Source organism: Podarcis bocagei (assembly GCF_964188305.1).
Source record: "Podarcis bocagei genome assembly, chromosome: 3".
Classification (NCBI taxonomy): Eukaryota; Metazoa; Chordata; class Lepidosauria; order Squamata; family Lacertidae; genus Podarcis; species Podarcis bocagei.
This window is the reverse complement of record NC_138127.1, coordinates 89,292,127-89,318,772: the sequence shown is the minus strand read 5'-3', so window position 1 is coordinate 89,318,772 and position 26,646 is coordinate 89,292,127. Positions and strand designations below refer to the sequence as shown.

Here is a 26,646-nt window from a genome sequence, read left to right as displayed (position 1 = left end):
GTATTTGTGAAACTTAATACGGACGATCTGCTTTTGCTTCTGATAGTATGGACCGGGAATATGTTGCAAAATCGGGAAGCGGGTGTGTCAGATTCTTCCAGCAGTCTTAAATGAAGGGTAAACGCCTCTTGAGATTTTAACACAAGAGTCACACCCAGAAGCCCCTTTCACAACCAGCTCCATAACTAACAGAAATCCTGGTTGATTACCCAGGAAAGTAACTTTTGTAGTCCCAGCAAACCCACCATAATGAATTCTGGGGTCTTGACAAACCTTCCCCAAACCTGGTTCCCTCCAGATGTTTTGGACTACAACTTCTATCAACCCCAGCAAGCATGGCCAATGGGATTTGTAGTCCAAAACACGGAATATCCCTCTTTGACACTGCAGTGGGATAGACAGGATAAACAGGCTCAGGCTAAAGCTGGACAGTGACAGTGACATGTAACTCTGGCAGTTCAAGCTCTGGCTCTTAAAGGAGCTGCAAAAGCTGAGACAAGAATGGCTTGAGTGACTGCTTAGGAGCCAGTGTGGTGTAGTGGTTAAGAGCGGTAGTCACGTAACCTGGGGAACCGGGTTCGCGTCTCCACTCCTCCACATGCAGCTGCTGGGTGACCTTGGGCTAGTCACACTTCTTTGAAGTCTCTCAGCCCCACTCACCTCACAGAGTGTTTCTTGTGGTGGAGGAAGGGAAAGGAGAATGTTAGCCGCTTTGAGACTCCTTAAAGGGAGTGAAAGGTGGGATATCAAATCCAAACTGCCAGAAGTCCCTTGGAGCTGGACCTCAGTGTCTGGGCTGAATGATGCGGGTGGTCTATCAATAGTCATTGATAGACCTAGCTTTGTAAAGCCCCCAAGATAAGCTAGTGGCCCTCAGCACATCGTGCTGCACCATATTTTGTGTGAAGACCTACCGGTACTTTCTCTTTTGCCTGCTCCGAACCTTCTGCCATATTCAGTTTCATTGAATGAACCTGGACTCTGACCTATTTTCTACTACAATTCCCCTTAGTTTTCTTCTGAAGTATAATTTAGTTTAGCTTTTCCTCATAGGGAAGTTATATAACAGCTCCCTCACTGGCCTATGGATCTCAGAAGCTGACCTTGCTGCAACTAACTGTCTTATTCTGGCTTCGGGATGCAGATGGATCGATCCTTGTTTTACAGTATCCAGATAAAATGCTATAGACACCATATTAAGCCTTGGCTTGACCATGGCATTTCCAACATAAATGTTATTGGCCATGCCCGACCTTGTGGGGAATTTTGAGCCTACGGACAGTGGCTGAAATATCACTGCATTGTGAAAACACCGCAGCTGTCTGGCCTGCTCCTTCACTTATGTGGCTTTTAGTTGACTGTGTCAAATATTAGAACTTAGGAGCCAACAGCAGCCATTAGGCAGAGAGAAAACCATGATGGCAACCTTATTAATGCACCATTATGAAGACACAATACTGCTAAGCCACTTGACCATTTCAGCTCCACCTGTACTTCCTGGCTTAAGACAGAGAGGAAGCCATGAAAGGAGCTGCTCGCATTAGCACTGTGGCGTCTTTCCATGTGGCAGCAATATGGTGGCTGCCTCTTACATATTCCTTTCTGCAAAGCTTAGTTTGAACTGGGGCTTCATATATGTCACGCAGGCACAGAGAATCGGAACATCTGCTTCCTGTTCTACCCTGTGACCAGATGGTCCTAGCCATGGTTTGTGGCACAGGACACCGATCACAGGCATTTGGAAGTTCCAGCCAACTGCTTGATGGGGTCTTCCATAGAGACAGAGAAGGAGAAAAGGAAAAAGAAAAGGGAAGGGAAGGAAGGAGTTCTGATAAGAGTCCAATTCTGGGTGTCAGATGTACAGTGAACTAAGCCTCCCCCATGTAATAACTCTGATTTTGATAAGTAGGGCTGTTAAGCATGGAAGAAGGGAATTCCTAAAAAGTTTTTTTGTGTTGCCTTCTCTCCGTCTACATCTATATGTAGTAAAAGAGAAGAGTGATAACAAGTCGCTTTATGTAAGCAAGCTTAGAAATCACACTCAGATAAGAGCCTTTGACCTAAATCTTGTAGTGCCTAGATCTGAAATATACCCCCACAACAGTGAAATTCAGTATGAGATTTAGCAGCTTGAAGCTGCCAACTGACCCAGCCATAAAACAGTTAGATAAGGATTTAAACCACAATATGATACAATTAGACATTCACCTCCTATTTATTTTCATATATTTCAGCATTAAATGGAGTTAACAGCTTCAGGCTTTCGGCTTAAAACGGATGTGCTTGCTTGCCATAGATGTGTATGAGATGAGCTAAATTAAACATATGAATGTTTTGAATTAGACCCTTATGAATGAACAGATTAGTTCTGTGGAAATGGTAAACAGGAGAAGCTTCTACAAAGCTCTTCTAGACTTGCAAAGATAAAGGATGGTTCTTCCACACAGAATAATCAGATACAAAAAAATAGCTATTTAGAGGCAGCACACCTAAGAGTACTTTAATCAAACATTTAGGTTACCTGCCAAAAGGACCATGATCTCTTCAAAATGCAATGCGGATTAAAGTGTTATCTAACACGAGCAGAAAACTAACCTTGGAGTGGAAGTTTGAAATGTGTTCATCATAATTTTCATGTCTTTGGATAGAGAAACCAGCTTTTTCAGCTAGATTGCAAAACTGGTTCAGAGTATTCCCTCTGATTGGAGCAAATATCATCGCTTTCCCCTAGAACATTAAGAAGAACATTTATACATTTTTATTTAAAATTGTAAATAAATCACCTTTGGCATAAACGTGATCAAAAATTCAAGGAGCTCATTAAAGCAGTCATTGTTCTGTTGGGAAAGTATTCACAGTTGGAAAGTAAATGATTCAGAATATGCAGCTGCTTGACTAAAGAGACTCAAATAATATTTACACCTAAATGTGATAAAACTTATTTCACCTTGTCCATACATGTTAGAAAGTTTGCTACGTGTCTTAAATACAACAAAAGCATCGTTACTGCACAAATTGCAAAGAAAATTGTGTTGAATTCATCTTCCATTTCATTCACGATTAGGATGGATATACACAATGGGTTGTATCCCAAAGTTTATAAGAGTGGAAAATTTATCAGTGGCATCTACCGATACTCTACTGATACTCAGGACCAAAATGAAGGACAGTGAACTAGTAGGTTGCAATGGTGAAAGAGGAATAGCAGGTTTGGGGTTCTTGTCAGTGTGTGGCAAGAGTGTGAGCCCTCAGCAGATGCCAGCCCTGCTGCTCCTTGGTTCTGGCCCTGATCTTAAGGTACTTAACCTGGGCAGACTGGCTCTTCTACTGGAAATGAGAATTGAGCATCACACAAAGCTCTGGCCTTTTTAACACCTGACCTGGGAGGGCAGGGCCTGAGGCTACAGAGGTGTTGTTTGGGTGGGAATTGTTGCTCTTGCTGCTGCTTCTTTTTTGGGGGTATCTTTTGCTGTGATTTATGTGGAAACTCTTCAGTTTGGTTTCGTATTTACTATTGATGGCTACTTTTGTTATGTTGCAGTTGTGTATTTTTTCATGATGTAAGCCGCCTTGAGCTTGGCTTCAACGGTGGAAAGGCAGCATACAAATAAAATTGTGTATGTGTTTATGTATGTTTATTGTACAAACGGCATTTTCCTGATCCTTCCTCACTGCTGTTCCACTGAAAAGCATCGCCCCAAATTCCTTCGTGGGCAACCTTCTGGGGGCAGCATGCCATTGATGGGCAGGGCCAGAGGCAAAAATGGGGGGAACAATGGCTGTGACTCCAACCTTGCACAGTAGGCCACATTCTAGCTGCACAAAAGTCACAGGTTTCTGCAAGCTGCCAACACACCCTCCACCCTCCATCAAAGCAAGTAAAGGTCACTCCAGCTAGGGAAAACACTCATAACTTTTTACAAGGCAGCTACTGATGCTAAACCGATTTACATTGGTAATGAATACATGTTGTCTTTTGTATTTGCAAGGCAGCGTATGTAAAAATTGAATGTGAGTTCTCATTCTCCAGGGTTCGGTTTTCTCCCTCGAATCTCTAAAACTGAAATTTCATTGGGGGGGAGGGGTGGTTGAAAGATGTTTCATCTCTAGTACTAACACATGTGCATGACCACAAAGTCACTATGCAATGTAAAGCCTGCTGTTTCGCACTCTGCAGCTGCTGATACGATTTTTAAAATAGTTGATAACCTATTGTAGGACAATTATGTTTTTCTAACATTTAATTTAAATTGATGGAAGGCAGGCGATTAAACTGGTTTCCAAGTTTAAATTGACCAGCTGTGTTGGTATCAGTGCATACCAGCCTCTCCCAACCCAAGTGCCCTCCAGATATTATTGGACTACAACTCCCATCATCCACAATATCCGACAGGCACCATATTGGCTACTCCTGATGTAAGTTGTTTGCAGGCTCATCTTGCGGGCTGATGTATACATTAGTGCACACCCACACCATATATCTATATCTATATCTATATCTATATCTATATCTATATCTATATCTATATCTATATCTATATCTATATCTATATCTATATCTATATCTATATCTATATCTATCTGTATATACATTACCATAACCCTTTCCTAATTGCTGGGTTCTCATTGCTATTGTTGCTGGTACTGAAAAAGCAACTGGCTCCCTGCTACTGCCATTTTTCCAAGAGAGTTCAGTGGAACTTGGATAATCTGTTAGAGATATCTCAAAAGGAAAGTAAGTAACCCTAGCCTCTGGGCTTTCACTGTACGAATGGACGCTGTGACCCAAATACCATCAGCAGGCTCTCCCTGACGGGGCTACAGACACTAGACCGGTCCACTTAGGGGAAAAGGCAGCATTAAAATGAAGCAACGCAAAGGAGAAGGAGAGAAAGGAACTCATTTCCAGAAAGTAGAAGCATTAATTATCTAGGAGGGAAATGGTGAGAAACTGATTTGTACATAAACAACGATGCTGGAAAACTCAAAATATTTGAAGAGACCCAGAGGCAATTGTGTAGCATGAATTAAGCATGAGCCTACAATGCAATGTAACTAATGCATTTTGGCTACATTCTCAAATACATGGAGGAACAAGTTGTGAAGTACAGAGGTCAATATTTCATTCAAGCTAGAATTTGAAAGTGGAAAAAACCCCTCTCACTCTGCCATCCAATCCCTCTTTGGTCTGACATCATCTTTGCACCAATAGCATAATGAACTGCTTGGCAAAGGGTCATCCCAATCTCACATGCTAGACAGGAACCTAACATTGGGATCACATGTATTCTGAGGGCACAGAAGAAAGGATCAGGATTCAGTGTTCAGATAGACGAGGCAGACATACTGTTCAAGTTTACCAATGGGTCTGGGCAGGGCTTTTTTCCAGCCAGAACTCAGTTCCGGCATTTCTCAGATGGGCGCCATTGCCATTCTAAGAGAACAAGGGAGGTGTTCATGGTGAGATCCGGTACTTCTTTTTCTAGAAAAATAGCACTGGGTCCGGGTATCAAACTGTTCAATACAGGGTGTGTTGAAACTAAGGTCATACGATCTACAATACAAAAATATACTTCTGCCAAAGAACCCTTGAAATTGTAGGATGATGATCCCGAGAAAAGAGATTAAGGCTGGATCCTACCCCTATGCCTGGCGTGCTCTGGTCCATGGGGTCACCAAGAGTCGGACATGACGAAATGACTAAACAACAACAACACAAGCCCCACTGAATTAAATGGGTCTTACCCCGAGAAGATTTGCACAGGACTGAGCTATAATGAAGCAGCCATTATACTCAAGGTACACGACACATGCAGAATTTCTGCATTCAAATGGGAAAGCCAAAGAAATGCTTGTGAGGAGCAATGGAGCCCCTGTTTTCGCAACGGCTTGCTTTATCAGGGTGAATGTGCTCTCCCTGGAAAAGCAATGCAAAAGGGTTTGGGCTTTTGGGCTCCTTCAGGTGAGTTGGAGCCATGCTCACCCTGGCTCATGAAGGTCAAGTACGAGAAGGTGAGAGTGTGTCTGGCTCCATTTTTCAATGCCCCACTCTTCCCCCCCTTGAAAAACTGCTGGTGGTGGGGTTACTTGCACTGGTGTGCTTTCAAACTGCTAGGTTGGCATAAGCTGGGACAGAGCAATGGGAGCTCGCCCTGTTTTGCGGATTCGGACTGTTGACTTTCTGATTGGCAAGCCCAAGAGGCTCAGGGGTTTTGACCACAGCGCCACCCTAGTCACCTCTTTCTGGACTTAACCGTCCAGGGTGGGGTTAACGTAACATGTGGCTGTTCAGCCCTACCTCCAAGAAACAATTCTTGACCATGTTAAGCTGTTTATTTATTCCGGCAAGTATTTCGTGATTGGGTTTAAGGAGGACACTCTGAGTGGATTGCTTTTAAGGCAATCGTATTTAAATGTTTTATTTGCTCAAGTGCTTCATATGCTGCCTTTAAATACTGTTAGCAGCCCTAACCTTTGAGGATAAAAATTTTAAAAATCAAATTATTTATCTAGAATGATATAAAAAGATAAATTTATTTTTTGGTCTGAAACAAATGTATTAGTTTCACGTATGTGCACGCGTCAGGAATTTTAAGTTTATATAATGAGCAGCGGCTAAACCATCATATAATATATGTTCCCCATCCAGTCCCAATATATATACTTGTTGTCACTCACTGTTGTATTTACTATGTCCTACCATTTATAATATGTAAATGTATAGTTTACTTACAGAGAGAGAGAGAGAGAAAGAAAAAGAAAGAAAGAAAGAAAGAAAGAAAGAAAGAAAGAAAGAAAGAAAGAAAGACAAAAGAAGCAGAGTTTTAGGCTATGGATCAGTCTAAGGATTTTATTCACTTAATATAAGCAGCAATGAAAGACATAAAAATGGTACTTTGCAATAAATAAATACACAATGACAAAGGTTACCATTGAAGGGATTACAAATGACAGAAGCCAACATAAAAACTTTCAATATCGGAATTTTACTTTAATATGAAGACATTGTTATCAAAGGAAAATACTCAAGAAACGCTTTGATAAAAATAATCTCACACTATCTTTGAAGCGGTTTCATTTATTTTACTACCCACTGTGTTCCTTATCAGAAGGCCAAGTATAAGAAGTTTCCTAGTTTATGATTAGGAAGGAATCTGATAGATTAGAAGACTCAATTGAAGTTGGACATAATAAGTATTAAAGTATTACATGACATTAATCCTGCCATTCCATTACTCTCTCAATCATTGTGCACAGACTAATTATTCTGAAGCCCGTGTTCAGGAGAAAATAGAAACATACTTACACTGGGTTGGAGTAATCTCTTTATTGCATCCACAAGGCTAGCTCTGTACTGGTCCAGAAACAGGCTGACATTGAGAAGAGAACAGAATCCAGATTAAAAAGGGGTTTCAGTTCTAATGATACTAATGCAGATAAGTACAAGGCTAATTACATATGTTTACACATTGCTGTGAAGGAGAAATTGAGGTCTAAATTCCTTCCAGTTCATGCACTTTTTAAACAAGAAAACAAACAAATTCTGAAGCTTGTAACCATTTTTTTGTCCAAAGCTCAAGGCAGAAAGGTCAGCCGGAAATGTTTTGCTATGCAACAAGAATAAATGGTCAGTGATTAGTGTATTTTTTATTTTAAGCAGATGGCATATTAGAAATCAGAATCAATACAATAACGTAAGGCAAGGGTAACATTTCACATGTTCTTTCAGGAGGGCAAATGAACAGCAGAACAAAGCCTTCCTGTCCCCCTGTTTTTAAAAATAGAATTTTAGTGGACTGTTTTTTAAAAATTCTGTGCCAACTTAAAGTCCTAAAAAAGACTCCCTGTGTGATGGGTGTGTGTGTGTGTGTAGGTGACATATTTAAAATCAGCAATATACCAGGAGAGAGCAACTTGATAAAAACAAACTCAGCAAAATGCATTACATACTTAGGCTCTACAGTAGAAATCCCTCACCACACAACTGGCCTCTCATTACAATTTTAGCCAGTTTAGCTAGGGAGTTTATTTATTCATTAAGGCATACTGCAAGGCATCCCCACTGAAAAGGCTCCATTCCTTGTAGCCATCATAGAATCATTGCAGCCATCAGATTTGGTATTTGTGGGGCTAGGCTGGTCTGGATGAGTCATACAATCATAGAACTGTAGAGCTGGAAAGGGACCCTGAGGGTCATCTAGCCCAACCCCCTGCAATGCAGGAATCCTGTCCACAGCCGTCCCTGGGTGGGCTCAAACCACCAACCTTCTGGTTAACAGCCAGACGCACTGACCCATTGTGTCACAGGAGTACTATTTTAATCTCATTTTTGAAATAGAATTCCACTATGTTCTACCTGAGGGGAAAAATAATGTAAAAAAGGAGCACATTAACATAGGCGCCGACTCCATGGGGCTTGAGGGGGCCCGAGCCCCCTCAAAAATTCGTTTGGGGGGGCTCCGCCCCCCCAATAATCTCCGGCACCCCTCCAGCAGAGCGCCACCGCCGCCCTCCCCCAGCCCAAAATGCACAGGGTCGGGCTGCATCCATGCGTCCTGCCCTCCCTCCCGAGCAAAAGCTCCACCCAATTTCCGCTCCGGAGCTGATTAATAGGCGCAGCACGCTCTCCCCTATTCGCTCACGAGGAGGCGGCGCCACTTTATTTGCATATTCATGAGCTTATTTATTATTCATGAGCTTTCCCGGGCCCCCCCCAATATTTTTTATAAGTCCGCGTCCCTGCACATCAACCTTCTTTCCGATATTATCAACCTGCTTCAGACTTGTTGTGGTGGGTCTTTTGGATAAAGGTAAAGGGACCCCTGACCATTAGGTCCAGTTGTGACCGACTCTGGGGTTGCGGCGCTCATCTCGCTTTATTGGCCGAGGAAGCCGGCGTACAAGCTTCCGGGTCATGTGGCCAGCAGGACTAAGCCGCTTCTGGCGAACCAGAACAGCGCACGGAAACGCCGTTTACCTTCCCGCCGGAGTGGTGCCTATTTATCTATTTGCACTTTGACGTGCTTTCGAACTGCTAAGTTGGCAGGAGCAGGGACCGAGCAACGGGAGCTCATCCCGTCACGGGGATTCGAACCGCCGACCTTCTAATCGGCAAGCCCTAGGCTCTGTGGTTTAACCCACAGTGCCACCAGCGTCCCTGTCTTTTGGATAAGGCAGAGCATTAAGCAGGGCCATTAGTTCCTTAGCCGAAATGAATTGTTGCCAACCAGGATGCCAATTATTAACACTGGACTTTGAGATATGGCTATCAGACATACTGGGAGAGGGCTGAACCCGCTAGCAACGTGGTCAATGAACAGGGGCCTGAGATGAATTCTGAGTGTCAGAAGCAAGAATTTAGTGTGTGCCTGACACAGCAACCCACATGGGTACTTCACTGATCCATGCTGGTCCAAATGGCAGACAGAAGACTGGTAAAACAGTACAATCTCAAACAGCAACTGCTACACGGCACATTACTTGCCACTTGGTTAATTGTAGCTGTAGGCAAGTTACCATTTCCTCAACCCCTTGGTTACCTGGCGCATGAAAATTCTGTCTTCTCCTACTCACCTGTTCTGAAATGCCCCCAGTTTTAAAAACCGGAATAGAGGCAGTATGCCTCTGAACTACCATAACAATATAAGAAAAGCCCTGCTTTTTCAGACCAAAGGCTCATCTAGTCCAGTATTCTGTCTGCCCCCAGTGGCCAGCCAGAGATCCAGAGGAAGCCTGCAAGCAGGACCCGGGTGCAACATCACACTGCCTTCCTTTGATCGACAGCAACTGGTATTCAGAGACATATTGCCTTTGATAGTGGAGGTAGAACACAGCCATCGTGGCTAGTACCAGGTGATGAGGAACAAAAGTGGGAGAGGGTTGTTGCACCTATGTACACTTTTGGGATTCCCAGAGGGATCTGGTGGGCCACGGCTTGAAACAAGATGCTAGGCTAAGTAGTCCTTTGGTCTGATCCCTATCCTATAAAATCACTGACCCTGCGATATGACTAATAATTTGTCACATCTATGGAACAAGACAAACCAAGATGTCCGTGCTGGTTCCTTGTTTACAGACAACCATTTTACTCTGGCTTATAGATGAATGAATGGTAAAGTCTTTTCTGTTATAGAACCTTTATGTTCGTTACCACTGTAATGTGATTAATGCTCTGTCACTCCATGCGCACTCATGCTACAGGAAAGCCACTAGAGGTACGTCCACCAGTTTTGCTTTCACAAGACACGTTAGCTTCAAAAATGGGGAACATATCATAACTTTAAATGTCCTGGGCTTATCATATTTCTTCCCAGCAAGAATATTCATTCTCAGAAGGCATCAGGACTAAATGCTGTTATTCTTGATGGTGAAAGAACTTCGCTGAATAAGAAGGTTGGGGAATGTCAAAAAGGCTCTACAGAATCTGTAAAGTTGACATACCCCCCTCTCCCTGGCCCCCAAGCACAAAAGATGCAAGGGATGTGTTGAGGTTGCTGCATGCAGGTATATGAAATGGCATCTGGAGGATATGTGTCAGTTGACCCTTTAAACTGCAGAGGACGACATTCCAGAAAAGGCAGCGAGAACACATGCCATTCTCTGTTGAATCCCACATATTTTGTACTATTGTCTGCAAAATACTGCACGCATCTCTGGAGCATGGATACATGTTTATATTTTATAAGCTATCATGTCAAATCTTTTTATTTTGCATGTAATGTGACAGCCAAGTATCACAGTTTATGGCTGGTGGTTCAGACATGATTTCCAGTTGTTCACTCTTCATTGTCATTTACAGTTTTGCACGGCTTCAGTAAACAGCAAAGCTGTCATGCACTGAAACACATTTATTGTGGGTTGGGGGAGAGCGCTTACTTCCAGACCATCAGTTTTTCATAAAAACTGAAAACGAGCGGGGGAAAGCTAGATCTAAATAAACAATGTTATTACTCCAAAACGCAACAAGCTGCCGCCTACATTCTTAGCGCAGTCTTATCAATATATAGACAATATGCAGTTGGTGCCAATTTCAGTGAGAACTTTGAAAGGAATTCAGAAATGGAATTTATGTGTGCAAATTCTGTAGCTGCCCCTGTCTGGAAATGGATGGACTGGTGCCTGAAATAAATATACCTGCCATCCACACAAAGCGATAAAGATACTTTCTTCAATAAAAGGATGTTGATTCCCCCCACTGCAAATTTATCCTTGCCATCCAGGTGATTTTTTTTTCTTTTTAAGGCAAGATGCCATTGTCTTTAATTTTCTAATAACTTTGAAGCACAGCCTTCAAAGCTATTGTCGTCCAGCACTATTATATTCCATCCTAAGAAACCTAAACTCCTCAGTCGCATGTGGTACAACAATGGAGGCAGATGCAATCCCATTCTTAGATGTCAGCATCTTGGGTGGTATATGGAAGCAGTGTTTGTAATGCAGTGCCACAGATAGTTGTATATAAGCATGAAATATTTTAATAATAAGCAAAAAAACAATAATGATGGTGAGTGCCAGCTCCTATGGGACAGGTGCATAGGATTTAAATAATGCTAGTTCCTGACGGCGGCAGAACTGCATGGTATAGTTCTGATGCAAAAAGGGCCACTAGACTCTTGAGAGTCCCATGGACTGCAAGAAGATCAAACCGATCTATTCTTAAGGAAATCAGCCCTGAGTGCTCACTGGAAGGACAGATCCTGAAGCTGAGGCTTCAATACTTTGGCCACCTCATGAGAAGAGAAGACTCCCTGGAAAAGACACTGATGTTGGGAAAGATGGAGGGTACAAGGAGAAGGGGACGACAGAGGACGACATGGTTGGACAGTGTTCTCGAAGCTACCAGCATGAGTTTGACCAAACTGCGGGAGGCAGTGGAAGACAGGAGTGCCTGGCGTGCTCTGGTCCATGGGGTCATGAAGAGTCGGACACGACTAAACGACTAAACAACAACAACATGACAACTCTGCTTGCCTACACACAGCATCCGGTGAGCCTCTGTGGCCAACAGTAACCAGAGATGCTAGTGTAATTCATGCAGTAGTGGCCGGTGAGGAATGGCTCCATCACCATGTACTGCACCACACCAAGTCCCCCCAAGCCCCACCCCTCTTGGCAAGTGATAGAAACCCACTGTGCTGGGAAGCTGGAAGAATGAAGGCAGGACTGGGAAGCTGCGAATGAAGGCAGGAGTGGGCAACCTTTGGCCCTCCAGGTGTTGCTGAACCACAGCTCCCATTATCCTTGGTCATCATCATCATCATCATCATCATCATCATCATCAACTTTATTGCACTAGCCAAAGGCCATGGCATCATTCACGAAGTGAACAAAAAGAAAAGCAACAATAACCATAAAAACCATAAAAACATCAGGCACTGCAGATATAAGAAACCACAATCACGTCTCCTAAAAATTATTTGTTGCATACGATAGAATAGCAATGGCTTCTCAGGTAGGATGTGCCAGCTTAAATGTCCGAATCACCTTTGCAATTGACAGCTATTTTATCTAGTTCTTTTCTCCTGATCTTCTTAGCTGCCAACGCATATAGTGCTACTTTATAAGTTACGAAGTCATCAGTATCACTCAGTAGCCATTTCACCATTTCCACCCTGTTCGAGTGTGTTCCATTTTTGAGCAGAGGTTTTATAAACCGGTCTCTTGGTTCTACATATAGTGGACACCATTATCCTTGGTCATTGGCCATGCTTGCTGGGAAATGGGCTCCGGCAACACGGAACCCTGGCATAAGAGTAACATGTTAGGTTTGCCATTTGATGCTTGTGGCTACCATATGATAAATGAATTGTGTTAACATGGCTCATTTACTTCTCGTTACCATCCTTTATCTAACTTTTGGAGGAACCGGATGCCTCCTTGTTGTTTGCTCTCTCTGTAACTGGACATGTGAACTTGCCCTGAAAGTTAGTATTCCTTTCACTCTGTGTTTTCAATGACACATCCAGTGTAAAAGAAGCGCACAATACGTGCACACTAGTGATCTAGCTTATCCAAGATGACTGGTGGGTATCTTCTGATTTTTCTGTTTTCTGTTATTTTGATTCTGTTATTTTCTATTAGTATGCTGTTCAGGGCCTTGGGGCCAAAAAAATCGGTATAGAAATAAACCATAACCCAACATTGACTTTAATGCTGCCTCATATTTCCCTTAAATTTCTGTTTAAGCACTGCTTCACAATTATTTTTAATTGTGTCCTTACACACACAAACACACACACACACACACACACACACACAATTCCAGCAGCTAACCACTATTGTGCTTGCCTCTGATTTCTTTTATAACCTAAAGGATATGTAATAATACACTATTCATATATTCTCAATCCTTGAATACAATGTGTTCAAATGACTGAATGAAAATATATGGATGATTTAAGAGTTTAAACATAGCACTACTCTTCATAATCATGTATATTTTTAGCTGAAACTCAGTATGAGTTTGAAACATGTTTATGAATGGAGCTTGTTTTCTTGTAAATGGAACCAAGTAGTGCCAATGTTTAGTTATTCAGAGAATCATACACTGCCACCTTTACTAGAAATAGTGCTCCGTGAATTTGTCATTCTACTTAACATTTGAACACAGGTTTCTGCTTTGTTCTAATTACAGATCTTAATGACTGACAATGATCTGAGTAATATTATTACACCCATGTTGCTAACTCATTGTATTTATTTTGTTTTTATCCCACTTACTGAACATCTTATAATATTACGAATATTTAGGGTGAAAATATCATTCAAGTGATTCTTTATTTGGAAAGAAAGTGAGCATGGAAATGATGCAGACTAAATATTAACACGACTCAGCAGCCCAGATAGTTCATCACACTGTAAATGAAGATGAAGAAAAACAGAAAGGAAAAAGTGTTATTTTATGCTTATTAAAGAAACATGGAGGTACACTTGCATTTTACCTCGGGCCAACAAAATAACCAGTGTTTTTTAAGAAATCTGTGTTCCACATCTCACATTCATTTGGCTGTTAGTGAAAATGTTTTATAAATTTGCTTTCTACTTATATATGGTTCAGTGTAAATTTATATATGGTTCAGTGTAAATAGAGCCAATGCGATACGTGTTTTCCATGTCTGGCGAGTGAATGTGTATTTAATCTATTAAGCGCAATCCTTTGTTTTCTAATGAGACAACAATAAATCTACCCGTATGGCCAGCAATTTACCCACAGGATGAGAGGAATAAACTGGGGGAGAGTAGTAAGAGTTAAATCTTGCTCGCTCTGCTATTCTCCATAGTACAAATAGGATAACACGGTGTGAGAATTAGGAATATAAGAGATGGCATGGCCAGGTTGTTTTGATATTTGTGTGAAGAACAAATTTAACTCTAAATCTCTTGGCAAGACCTTGCTTCACCCACATAATCTGGAGAACATCCATATGCGAGCCTTGTCTAAGCCTCCGAGAAGACTGCTGCCCTCCTGCTCATGTCCGCCAGCACTCTGATCTGACTTTCATACTTAATCTGATCTAATCCTGTCCAGCATTAACTTCATCTGTGCAATGAAACCTAGAGTATCCATTCTAATATTTGGTGAGGAAGGCATTTACTAAATTACTTGCTGAAATCATATGGTGTTGTTTAGCTCCTTATTTTAATCAGATGATGCATCTCTGAGGCACATTACCAGTGATTAGTTAGAAACCCATGTCTGTCCTTTTTGGGAACAAAGAACTTTTCTGAAATGCAACACAACGGGAAGAGAAACCTTATTTCATTCACTGGGAAGTCATAAAAGAAGAAAAGAAAGGACAAAGAAATACTTAGGAAGTATTAGAAAGAAACATAAATATTTCATTCAGAGAAGTATTGCCAAATATTTAAAAGCATGTGTCTAGCTTATGAGTTAGTTCCACATATTAGGACACAATGGGAAGGTAACCTTTAGTTTAATCATTTCGATTCAGACGTCACTTAGACTGAACTATCTTGTGGAACAATAAATTTTTTTTTTATAAAGGTCTGCATAATGATTATGTACGTATGTTTTATTTTGCATACTTTCTGCATCCTACTGAAGTCAATAGCTGAACTCTCACTGATTGCTACAGATCTAAATCATGCTCTCCTATGATAACATACAGCTAAGAAAAGCTGTATACATGAAGTTATATTTATGTAAAATATATATCTTTAAAATACACTTTATAACCTTATGGGAACCATTGTGCAGTTTATATAACTGGGTGCGTCAGCAGAATTTTAAAAATGTAATTTATATTCAGCTAAATCTACCTAGATGCTTGAATATATACAGTAAAACATTATTCTGTAACTTGTCAGTCAATCAAAGATGTGTGTGTTTTTCTCAGATTTCTTTTTATTGCAATTAATGTACTATTAATTCAAACATCTCAATGTCACTTAGATGATGCATGTTATTACTTTTGTTTGGCAGATTTGAGAAATGGGGGGAAATATCCCCCAAAGATTTACTGGGGAGCACAGACTATATATCCTCTTATATCAATAGTCAGATCTTTCCTAAGAAGTAAGCTAATTGAGCTGTTTGTGTTGATAAACTCCCTTTTCTCCAGACTGTTCCTCACTGAGCCATAATTATTTGCAATTTGCCTAAGTCGTCCATTTACTGATACGTCAAGCATGAAACAGAGGCAATTCCAGAAAATGGAAATGCTTCTCAAAATCAATCTTTGGGAAATAATGTGGTAGAAGTTACTGTGTGATAGAAGACTACCTTATAACTGTCACATGGAGATGAATATTAATTTGTTGAGGTTAAGGTGGCTTTGTGCTTCATTTGTTGACTTTGCTTAGCCATCAGCAAGCAGCACAGCACAATTACTCCAGCAAAGCTTCCCCCCACCTAACATGAGTTTTATGATTTTTTATGTACTTACCAGTCAGCACACATAACAATGTCAAAATGTCCTTCCAGTTGAGAGACATCTGTCTCATTATCCCATCGTAGAATGCTAGAGAGAGAAAGAAGATTTTTAAAATTAGACTTACATGTTTTCATCTTTTTGCATTTCCTCCCCTTTAAAAAAAGGAAAGCATTTACACTTTTTTGGCAAAGGACGTGAATAGTCGTTCTGTTAAAAGTACATGCAGATAAATTATAAAAAGTGCAGCTAAAAAGACTACACTAGGCATCTCCTTTGTGGTTTACATCTCCAAGCAAGAGAGTTACATCTTTATATAGCCAAAAGCAGCTTCAAAGGTTCTGCAGTATAAACTGAGAACTAAAACGTAAAATAGGCTTATAGGTTTCGGCCCTTTACTCCTGTAGATTAATTGCAAAGGAATATAGGGGAATCAGGTGTGGCTTATTGAATGGAAATACACTTTTGCAAACTGAAAAGGCATTGCGTGCTCTGCTCTCTGTTGCATCCGACAGGCAAGTCAGTTGAGTTTCTCACACATGAAGCAACTATATCCTTGGGCTTGTGGGGAGGAGGGAAAGGGTGAAAGAATGCTCAAGCTTCACTTCTGTGCCAACTATTTTGCTCCTGACAATCTTTACAATACGCAGTTACAGTCAACTTTTGCTCTATGATATTATTTAATTCCAAGATCTGTGCTATTAGCTGCTCTATTACGTTATTTAATTCTAAGATCTGTAATACTGCATTAGCAAATAAAACATTTTTAGTATTTGGTTTCCAAATAAAGAAGCTTTTTAACCAGAAGTTGTTGTTGATGATTGTGTGTGTGTGTGTGTGTGTGTGTGTGTGTGTGTGTAATATCGAAGAAAGTGCTGCCTTTCTACCAGTGAGGTCCAAAATGCCTATTCAGAAGTAAGCCCAAATACGTTCAAGTGGGAGTTTCTCTGCATTAAGTATGCCTGTGATTGCAGCATAATTTTCTTCTTCTTATACAACTGTTTGCCTCGTTATCAAAGTAGATAACTTATTTTCTACTTGCAGACATAGAGATGCATAAACAGAAGGCAGGGATGGGTTTGTCAGTTTGTACATGTTTATCGCTGTTCTGTGAACGTTCGTTTTCCATTGGCAACAAGCTGCTCCTGGTTAAAAGTAATCTCCCAAAGTCACACAGGGTGATTTATGTCTATGATTTACTTATAATATCCTCCTGGTGGTGGAATGGGTCTTATCATTTGGCAACGTGTGCAATAGACATGGAAGACAAAAAGGGTATCATGTATAGCCCTTGAAAACAGCAGAACCATACATATTGCATGCACATACACATTGCACACATTACACACACACACACACACACACACACACACACACACACACACGTAATTCTGTAAAGATATAGAATGTAAATAATAATAATAAAAAAAAGAAAGAAATATATCTAATAAAGCAAAAGTCAATTCCGCAATTCACCTTTTCTGGAATGTATTGTGCCAATCGCAGGGTGAAAAACAGTAGGTTAATTTAATCACCTCTTCCCCCACCCCCAGCCCAAACACACACACACACACACATACACACACACACTTTCACTCCCATTTAAACTCTAAATGGGGTGCAAATTTTAGAAATCTAGGTGGCTTTGCAAACTGGCACTTTCAGTGCTCAGCATGTCTCCACTAGTGGAAAGTGACAAAGGAGAGTTCTCACTCTCAGCTGCCGGCTGCCTGCTGGCTACTGGCGGCTTTTTCAACCCTGTTTCCGTGGAAACTTAGGTTACAACAGTGAAAATTAGGTAAAGGTAAGTTGGTGGGGTTGTTAGCTCTCATTTGATGATTTTTTTTTCTTTTTTAAGAATCCTGAAACAGCAATGGCAGTTGGCAGTTGAGTTTCAAAGACCATCACTAGTCCTTCATTCCACTGAAAGAAATCCAATGAAGACAAACAAGGACTTTAAGAACCATTTTTTAATGTGACAGGACTTGTGTTTATTATTGTTATTGTTATTATTATTATTAAACTCCTGATTATTTGCTGCTGCAAACAAACAAATATATTTATTTGTTTAATCAAATTTATACCCCACCCTTCCTCTCAAAGGGGTCCAGGGCAGCAAACATATTGGTAATGAAAATACAATGAAAATTAAAAGGGAAAATATATTTTGAACATTTTAAAACTGTTAAAAACAACGAAACACAATTGTGTGTCTGAATAGGCCCTCTGAAACAAACATTTTCGTCAGATATCTTAAAGAATACACTAATGGCGCCTGCCTAATGTCAATATATTGACATTGAAGATCGCTCAGTGAGGAATCAAACCTATAGGAGGGGCCCCTGTTCCCAGAACAGTTGGTGTAACTTCCCATGCTTGGCTTAGCTGGGACCTTGCTGGGTGAGCCCAGCCCAGCAGAGCCAGTGTGGTGTAGTGGTTAAGAGCGGTAGTCTCGTAATCTGGTGAACTGGGTTCGATTCCCCGCTCCTCCACCTGCAGCTGCCAACCTTGGGCCAGTCACACTTCTTTGAAGTCTTTCAGCCCCACTCACCTCACAGAGTGTTTGTTGTGGGGGAGGAAGAGAAAGGAGAATGTTAGCCACTTTGAGACTCCTTCGGGTAGTGATAAAGCAGGATATCAAATCCAAACTCCTCTTCTTCTTCTTCAGTGTAGGCTCCAAAAAGGGGGGCATTCAAGGGGAGGGAACTTAGGCTGGATCCTAAACCTGTTCGGTTCAGCCACGTGAACTGAGAACAGGGCCGAGGCAGACAGAGGCAGCTGAATCAGACAGCGGAATCCAAGGGGTGCCTCTGTGGGTGTGCCCTGTTACTCTCCAACATTATCAGCTTTCTCCAGAGTGCTTACACATGTTTTTGGCTAATCAAACTGCAGCATATTGTTTAACTTAAAATAAGTTGAACACCACTCATCATTTTAGTGACACCAAAGTGGTTTACAAAATTCAGACAAAATGCAGCAGGATCAAAGCACATTAAAACATTAAACCTAAAAACATAAAACTCTAATTGTTAGGTGGCGTTGTAGCTGGTTGACTGACCGAACCCAAAGAGTGCTCATTAATGGTTCCTTGTCATCCTGGAAAAAAGTGACAGATGGGGTGCAACAGGGATCTGTCATGGGCCTGTAGTTGTTCAACGCCTTTATAAATGGCTTGGACAAAGGAATTGAGGGGATCCTCATCAAATTTGCAGATGACACCAAACTGAGAGGGATGGCTAATGCCGCAGAAGATAGAATTGGGATTCAAGATGATCTTAGTTTAGAGAACTGGGCCTAAACTACCGACATGAATTTCAATAGGGACAAATGTAAGGTTCTATACTTACGTAGGGGGACACCTGGCTTCCCAGTAGCACATGTGAAAAGGATCTAGGGGTCTTAGTAGACCACAAGCTTAACACAAGTCCACCGTGTGATGAAGCAGCAGCAAAATAAAAGCTAATGCTATTCTAGGTTGCATCAACAGAAGTATAGTATCCAGATCAAGGGAAATAATAGTACTGCTCTATCCTGCCTTGGTCAGACCACACCTGGAGTACTGTGTCCAGTTCTGGATATTGACAAACTAGAACATGAGTAGAGGACAGTGACCAAGATAATCAAAGGTCTGGAAACCAAGCCTTATGAGGAACAGCTGAGGGAGTTGGGTATGTTTTGCTTGGAAAAGAAGAGACTGAGAGGAGATATGAGAACCATCTTCAAATATCTCAAGGGCTGTTACATGAAAGATGGAGCAAGCTTGGTTTCTCCTGCTCTGGAGGGTAGGACCTGAATCAATGGATTCAAGTTACAGGAAAGGAGATTCCCAGTAAACATCTAGAAGAACTTTTTAACGGTAAGAGCTGTCCCTTAAGAGGTTGTGGACTCTCCTTCCTTAGAGGTTTTTAAGCAGAGGTTGGGTAGCCATCTATCATGGATGCTTTAGCTGAGATTCCTGCATTGCAGGGGGTTGGGCTAGCTGACCCTTGGAGTGCCTTTCAACTGTACAATTCTAGGATTCTAAGATTCCATCCACTATAGTCAGCAAAGCTGGAAATTATCCCAAGCTGAGAATTATTACCTAGCAAACACCTCAATAAACAGCTAGGTCTTTTTAAAGCAGGCATCAAAAGTTGATCACAGCTGGGCCTGCCTTATTTTTGAGGGTGGGGAGTTGCATTCATCCGGTGCCACCATAGGAAATAGACCCCCGGGTTTATTATATCGTGTGCCTCAGCTAATAGCACCACCACCAGGAGAATAGCCTCTGGGCATCACAGTTGAAAAATAAAATAAAATTGGACAATTTATATGCCACTTAAATTTTAACAAATCTGTAAACAGTACCCAATCCAAGTTTATGTCTCCCACTGCCCAGTTTATGTTTGTGTGTATCTACATTTGTGGTTTTTATTGCTTGGTTGGAGGGTTGCCTGTTTGGGGTGAGGCTCCTGGCTTTTTAATTTCTCTTATGGGGGGGAGGCACACTGCTTTGCCCATGTTGGTTTTTTGCAGGTCAGTTTTGACAGTTTTTCTTCTGTGAATTGGGTATTTTGTGATACCCATGACAGTTTCTAAGATTTTCAGAAATTCCCCCAAGTTGCAAATATTTTACCCTGTAAATTAAGTATTGGGATCTGCACAATAAAGATAGAGGGTTGTATCCAGCACTGCTGTTCTGCTGGCACAAGAGACCTCTGCTTCTGCAACAAAACTCCCTTCTCCTTTCCGCTCCTGCTCCCTGTAAGACCTCTGATCTTAACAAAGGAGCAATTCTACGTATATGGGAACAGTAATTTCTTCATATAGTCAGACCCCATGTTCTTATATGTTACCAAGAGCACCTTGAATCTGGCTTGGTAGCACACTGAAATATCTAAACTTTTCACTGGGATTTCTATTTTTGAGAAGAACTGAAATAATATGTCACACCACAAAAACTAAATCTAAAGTATCTGTATCAAATACTTGAAATGAAGTTATTATTCTGATCCACTGTTTTCTAGACATTCAGCACACGCACGCGCGCACACACACATCTTAAACTTCCAGTATATTGATAAAGTACTGTGGCTGAAAAAGTACTGAGGGGTTTTATTGTTTTTAAATAAATCTCTCTCTGTTCTCTTCTATCACCTGTTCTTCTCCTATATCCTTGCTCAGCTTAAAAGGACAAGGATACTCAGGATATGAGAAAGTGGAATCCGAACCCAGAGGGGGTCAGAGAGGGAAGATTGTTGACATTCTTAGCCTGTTTTCTTGGTTGAGGCACCAGATTCAAACCAAGGAACAGTTTAGATGTGCTTAATGAAGTGGTATTGTACTTGAGGGTTCATTTGAAATCGCCCTTCAATTATATACCAGATTAAAATGACTAGATCAAGTCAGAAAGACTCTTACTGATGACAGTGCAAATCTAATGCTTTGAGAAGAAGTACTTTGAGAATTAAGATTTGATTTTCTCTGTAGCCTTCCACACCCTGAACTCTTGTACCAGGTGATAAGGCTAGCATGTGCCTATTTTACTTCTGCCACCTTCTGGCAGAACAATGTTCTCTCCATATTTATTGGTAGTTTTCACTGAGGAAAAAACAAGCTCTTCAGCATCAGGTAGATATGATGGCAACTTGGGGGAGATGACTTTCTTTAGGCAGGATAAAGGCCCTATCTGTTTAACACAGCGCACTTAAGACACATTCAAATGTGCAGAAACAGTACCATGTACAGTCCTTATTGGGTTGCACAATTGCTGGAGACAGGGAGGGACCATGAAATAAAGTAGATGGCTAGGCTAAGACCATTCTCTCTGTTTGCTTTACGTTTGCAAGGAGAGGGATTGCAGAGCGGGGGCAGAGCACATGTTTCACATGCCGAAGTTCCCCAGGTTCAATCCCTGGCAACTTCAGATTAAAGGGATGAAGCAGCAGGTGGTGGGAAAGATTGCCACTTAACAACCTGGAAGAGTAAAGACGATACTCAGAACATTGGTCCATCTAGCTCAGGACTGTCTATGGTGGCTAGCAAGAGCTCTCCAGGGTTACTGAGGAGAATACAAAGATGCACAACTTTATATCGCCACGCACCAGGAAAGGCTGTTCACAGAACCCTGGCATCCTTTAGAGGGACAGAATAGCATTCCAGTAGCAAAGTGACCCATGACGCCTTGAATATTGACAATATAGTGACCATACAGGAACAAACTGTGTGACACACCTTCTCAGACCGTATGCGTCATGAACTTTGCAGCTGGTATACAGGAAACTGCATCATCCCAGTTGCTATGTCTGTCCCCTGTGCTGACAGACTAAGCCAGTCCAAGGCAATCCATTATGGGACTTGACAAGGTCACTGTGCCTGAGATATCATCCAACTTGGTGGCACCCCATATGCATTTTATTTGCACCACTCTACCTATCACCAAGTGGAGGAGATTCTAAGATTGTTAGGAAGCTGCTTTTTACAGAGTTGGACTATTGGTCCATTTAAATCAGGACTGTCTACTGGCAATTGCTCTCCAGAGATGTCAGGGTTCAAACCTGCAAAGCATGTGCTCTGCTACTGAGGAGCAGCACCTTCTGTTTGGCCCTAGGAAGCTGCATTATACTGAGTCAGACCTTTGCTCCATCTAGCTCAATATTATCTACATTGTCTGGTGGCAGCTTTCCATGATTCCAGGCAGGGTACATTCCAAGTCTCACCTGGAGATGCCAGGGATTAATCCTGGGACCTTCTGTATGCAAAGTAGATGTCCTACTACTGAGCTATGGCCTTCCAGTCTATCACTGGTCTTCACTTCACTGTGTAACTTTCCAAGGACTTTCCAAGGACATCTAAAGTTACACATTATTTCTCATTAATAGGGTATCCATTTCCCCCCAAGTACCGGTACTTAGAAATCTGAAGTGCTGTTACTGTAGATCTTCAGTTGCATTACCAAGAAATCTTAAATACTCCAGTGGTAGGATAACATGAGATTATGACAATATCCTGTATATACTCTGAGAATAAGGGGTTTATTTTTATCAGGTACAGTTCTGTGCTTTGTTTACAGTCAGGCAGTCTACTGCTTTCTCTGACCTTGATATCAGCACCTGATTTACACCCAGGGCTACTGGAAACCTGTTCAACCTCAGATGTTCCGATTATTGTGCCTTGGCTGCCAATTCTCATGGGCAATATTCAAGTCATCATGGGTCACTTTGCTACTGGAAAGCCCACAGTGATGACAAATCTCCAGCAGAGTTGTGAAACTTAGCCTGGCCTTTGGAAAGGTCATCATAAAGGCCTTTGGGAGAAGGTGAGACAAAACTGGCTGTGAAATTGGAAACACAACTTCTCTACGCTTTCATGTATGGTCACTAAGGTTAAATACCTTGACTAATTCCATCATAGGTGCTTTGAACTTGTGAATATAAAGTAGGCAACCTATAGATAATGAAATGAAAAGGCACACTAGAATTTGACATAATTCCTGTGACAGGCACATGGAACCCATGAATACTTTCCAAAATTTTAATCAATGGCGGGATTTGCAGATGACGTAAATGTTAGAGTAGCTAGCATCTCATAATATGGTAATAAAATTCAAAAAGACCTTGATAAAAATTGGCCAAAGCTAACAAAATAAAATGCATCATTGACAAATGAAAAAAAAATTGTTTAGTTAATCATAATAATTTTGCACAGGTATAGGATGAGGGAAACCTGGCTATATATGAAAAGTATATATTGGGTTTGTAGTCGATCACAAGCTGAACACGAGTTAGCAGTGTGATGCAGTGGCAAAAAAGGGCTAAAGCAATTTTTAGCCAGCATTAATAGTACCATAGTTTCCCAAACATGGGAAATGAGAGTTCAACTTTACTCTGCACTAGTCAGACTTCATCTGGACTTTGTCTTCATGTGTACTGTACTCTTTTTGGTGCCTGCTAAAATCATTCCTGTTTAGATGAACCTACTTAGAAAGTTGAGATAATTTTAGTCTGTTTTAGTATTTTAAAGTATGGTTGCGAATTTTTCCTGATTGATCTGTTTTATTTTTTGTAAACCGGCTTTGAAGTTTTTTGCATTTTTTAAAGAACACAATCAAGCATTGCATAAATTTTATGAAATTGATAAGTAAAAAAGAAGGCTCCATGGAGGGAGTGTGTAGAGGAAGGCAGGCATCTTGCCAGTAGACGCAGCAGCAGCAGCAGCAGCAGCAACCTGTTCAGCAGCAGTCTTAGTCAGACCATCCATCTCTGATGGAGCCAAGAGGAGGAGATGGTTGGAGCAGCACCTGCAGGCTGGGTTTCCCCTATGGGAGATTTGAGATGAACCCACAGTGGGCGCCAGGGAAGCCTCCTGGAAATGGCATGAGGATGCCTTGCTAGGCGGCTTGGGACCCTGTGGGTGCAAATCCTGCTTCTGCCTTCCATCCTGGGCAGAGCAGGAGATCAGAACCACTCACAGGAGAGAGGCGGGGAGTTCGGTTCCAGAAAGAATGGGAAAAACCAAATCACAGAGAGGGCAAGAGAAGACCAGGACAGTAAAGTGCCTGCTTGAAGGGCAATCCCTCCAATATCTTCCAGATGTAAGTAAGAAAGATAGCATGGTCAGCGGCAGAAGAAGGAGCCTCTGGGCACAAGCTGAGAGGAGGCCCAGGAAGTGAAGGGCTACTCCTCTCAGCACTCAGATAATAAGGCTAGAGAAGCCACCCCACTGAAATTCGACTGCAGGCGATCCTACCCTGAATAAAGGGTGGGAAGTATCCTGGGCTCTCTCATAGAAAGGTGGGTGGGGAAAGAATCCCCCAACAGTTAAGGTAACTAGAGGATGTAGGGGAAAGGCATAACGTGTGATGTAATGCGAGGATTAATAAAATGTTTAAAGAAGCATAATTGGCCACCTCTCTTTTGTATTTTGTATGAGACATATGGGCCATAACTGTTTGAAAGCACTCCACCCCCACCCTGAGTCTTACACTCCTATACACAGACATGTGCTTGGCAGGCATTCAACATAAAATATAATAAAGGTAAAGGGACCCCTGACCGTTAATTCCAGTCGTGAACGACTCTGGGGTTGCGGCGCTCATCTCATTTTACTGGCAGAGGGAGCTGGCGCTTGTCCGCAGACAGTTTTTCTGGGTCATGTGGTCAGCATGACTAAGCCACTTCTGGTGAAACCAGAGCAGCGCACAGAAACGCCATTTACCTTTCCATCAGAGCGGTACCTATTTATCTACTTGCACTTTGACGTGCTTTCAAACTGCTAGGTTGGCAGCAGCTGAGACCGAGCAACAGGAGCTCACCCCATTGTAAGGATTCGAACTGCTGACCTTCCAAAGCGGCAAGCCCAGGAGGCTCAGTGGTTTAGACCACAGCGCCACCTATAAAATATAGTACCATATACTATACTATATACTATACTATACACTATAAAATATAGTAGGGCAACCTAAATAGGGACCTTGGTATTCGGGGAACAAAAGGCTATTGTTGATACTGTTTCTCCAATATTCCATGTACAACCTACACAGAAGTGTAAGAATGGCAGAACCACCAACAATTTTTTAATTGTGGAAGACGCAGGCACCTGACTGTAGCAATGTAACTGAAAACCTGACAGGGGTTCCACTCAGAGAGGATAAATCCTAGCTACCAAACAGATATATCTAGTCATAGAGCTCAATTCTGTAGCAGAGAACATGTTATTTTAGGGATACAAATATGTGCAGCAATGATTTTAAAATATAGCCAAGGCCTAGGTTTCAAGGGAACCATTATCTGTTTACACAACTTTGAGTAAGACCACTCACTAATTGAAAATATGCTTCAACTCATTTGGTTGGGGAAAAGCTCCTGTTAATTTCAGTAGAAATTGCCTGCAAGTATATATGTTTCAGGTGGAGAGAGTTATAGATACAACGATATAGAAATAAAATAGTGAAATGGGTAAAAGGATGTTAGTCAAAATTTATATTGGCACAATTCAAACTGTTTTATGGTAGCATAGCACAGAGTATGCTATAAATAGTTTTTATTGATATGAAATATTTGAATGGTAATCTATGGGTACCAAAATGGGAAAGACCAATGAGCTCTATACTGCAGTACAACATTGCACATCTTTCTGTAATTAAATTATTTTATGCAGAGAAGGAAGAAAATGCTATTGCACTCAGCAAGTTAAACACTTGACATTTCCATCACAGAAAATGCAACATTTTAGAAATCTAGATATGTTTATTAATTAGTGATTATTAACACCCAGTAAACAACATTATGTCTTGTAAAAACACAATCTTTCTTCACAGCATGGAGCTGAAATCTATTATTCACTGATTCCATATGCTGAAATACACTCAAATGATCACAAATGACCTTAAACATTAGATAAATGTAAATGAGGACATTGTTGAAAATGTGCTTTTGATTGATATCTAAAAGACCAGGTTGTAAATCTTGACAAGAGATGAAGTCTTGCACACACTACATGGCAATTTGAAACCTACATATGGGTGTGCATGAAACAAAACAGGGGTCTGTTCACAGTGAGCTGAAATCAGAGGTGTTTAAGGTCTTAAGAAAAGCACTTATTTTGGATGCTTGGAACCTGAAATGATATGGGATTGTACTAAGTTCGGTACATATGATAAAAAAGGAACAATTGCTTTAAGCTGCCCAATGGTTTTGCCTCCAGGTTAGAACTGAAATATTAAGTAAATACCCATTAAAATGGGCCTAAAACAGACCTATACAACATTGGTTTTGGC

General features: G+C 41.3%; 1 protein-coding gene across 2 annotated transcripts in view; it reads right to left on the bottom strand.

The window, feature by feature from the left end:
- Window positions 1–26,646, bottom strand: part of CAMKMT (calmodulin-lysine N-methyltransferase) — a 249,531-nt gene that overhangs the window by 8,528 nt on the left and 214,357 nt on the right. For both annotated transcript variants that reach the window (XM_081188781.1, XM_081188782.1), the window contains 3 exons: window positions 15,906–15,980; window positions 7,307–7,370; window positions 2,596–2,727 (listed from right to left, as the gene is read on the bottom strand). In XM_081188781.1, the coding sequence (XP_081044907.1) occupies window positions 2,596–2,727; window positions 7,307–7,370; window positions 15,906–15,980 (271 nt within the window). The remainder of the gene's footprint in view (window positions 1–2,595; window positions 2,728–7,306; window positions 7,371–15,905; window positions 15,981–26,646) is intronic.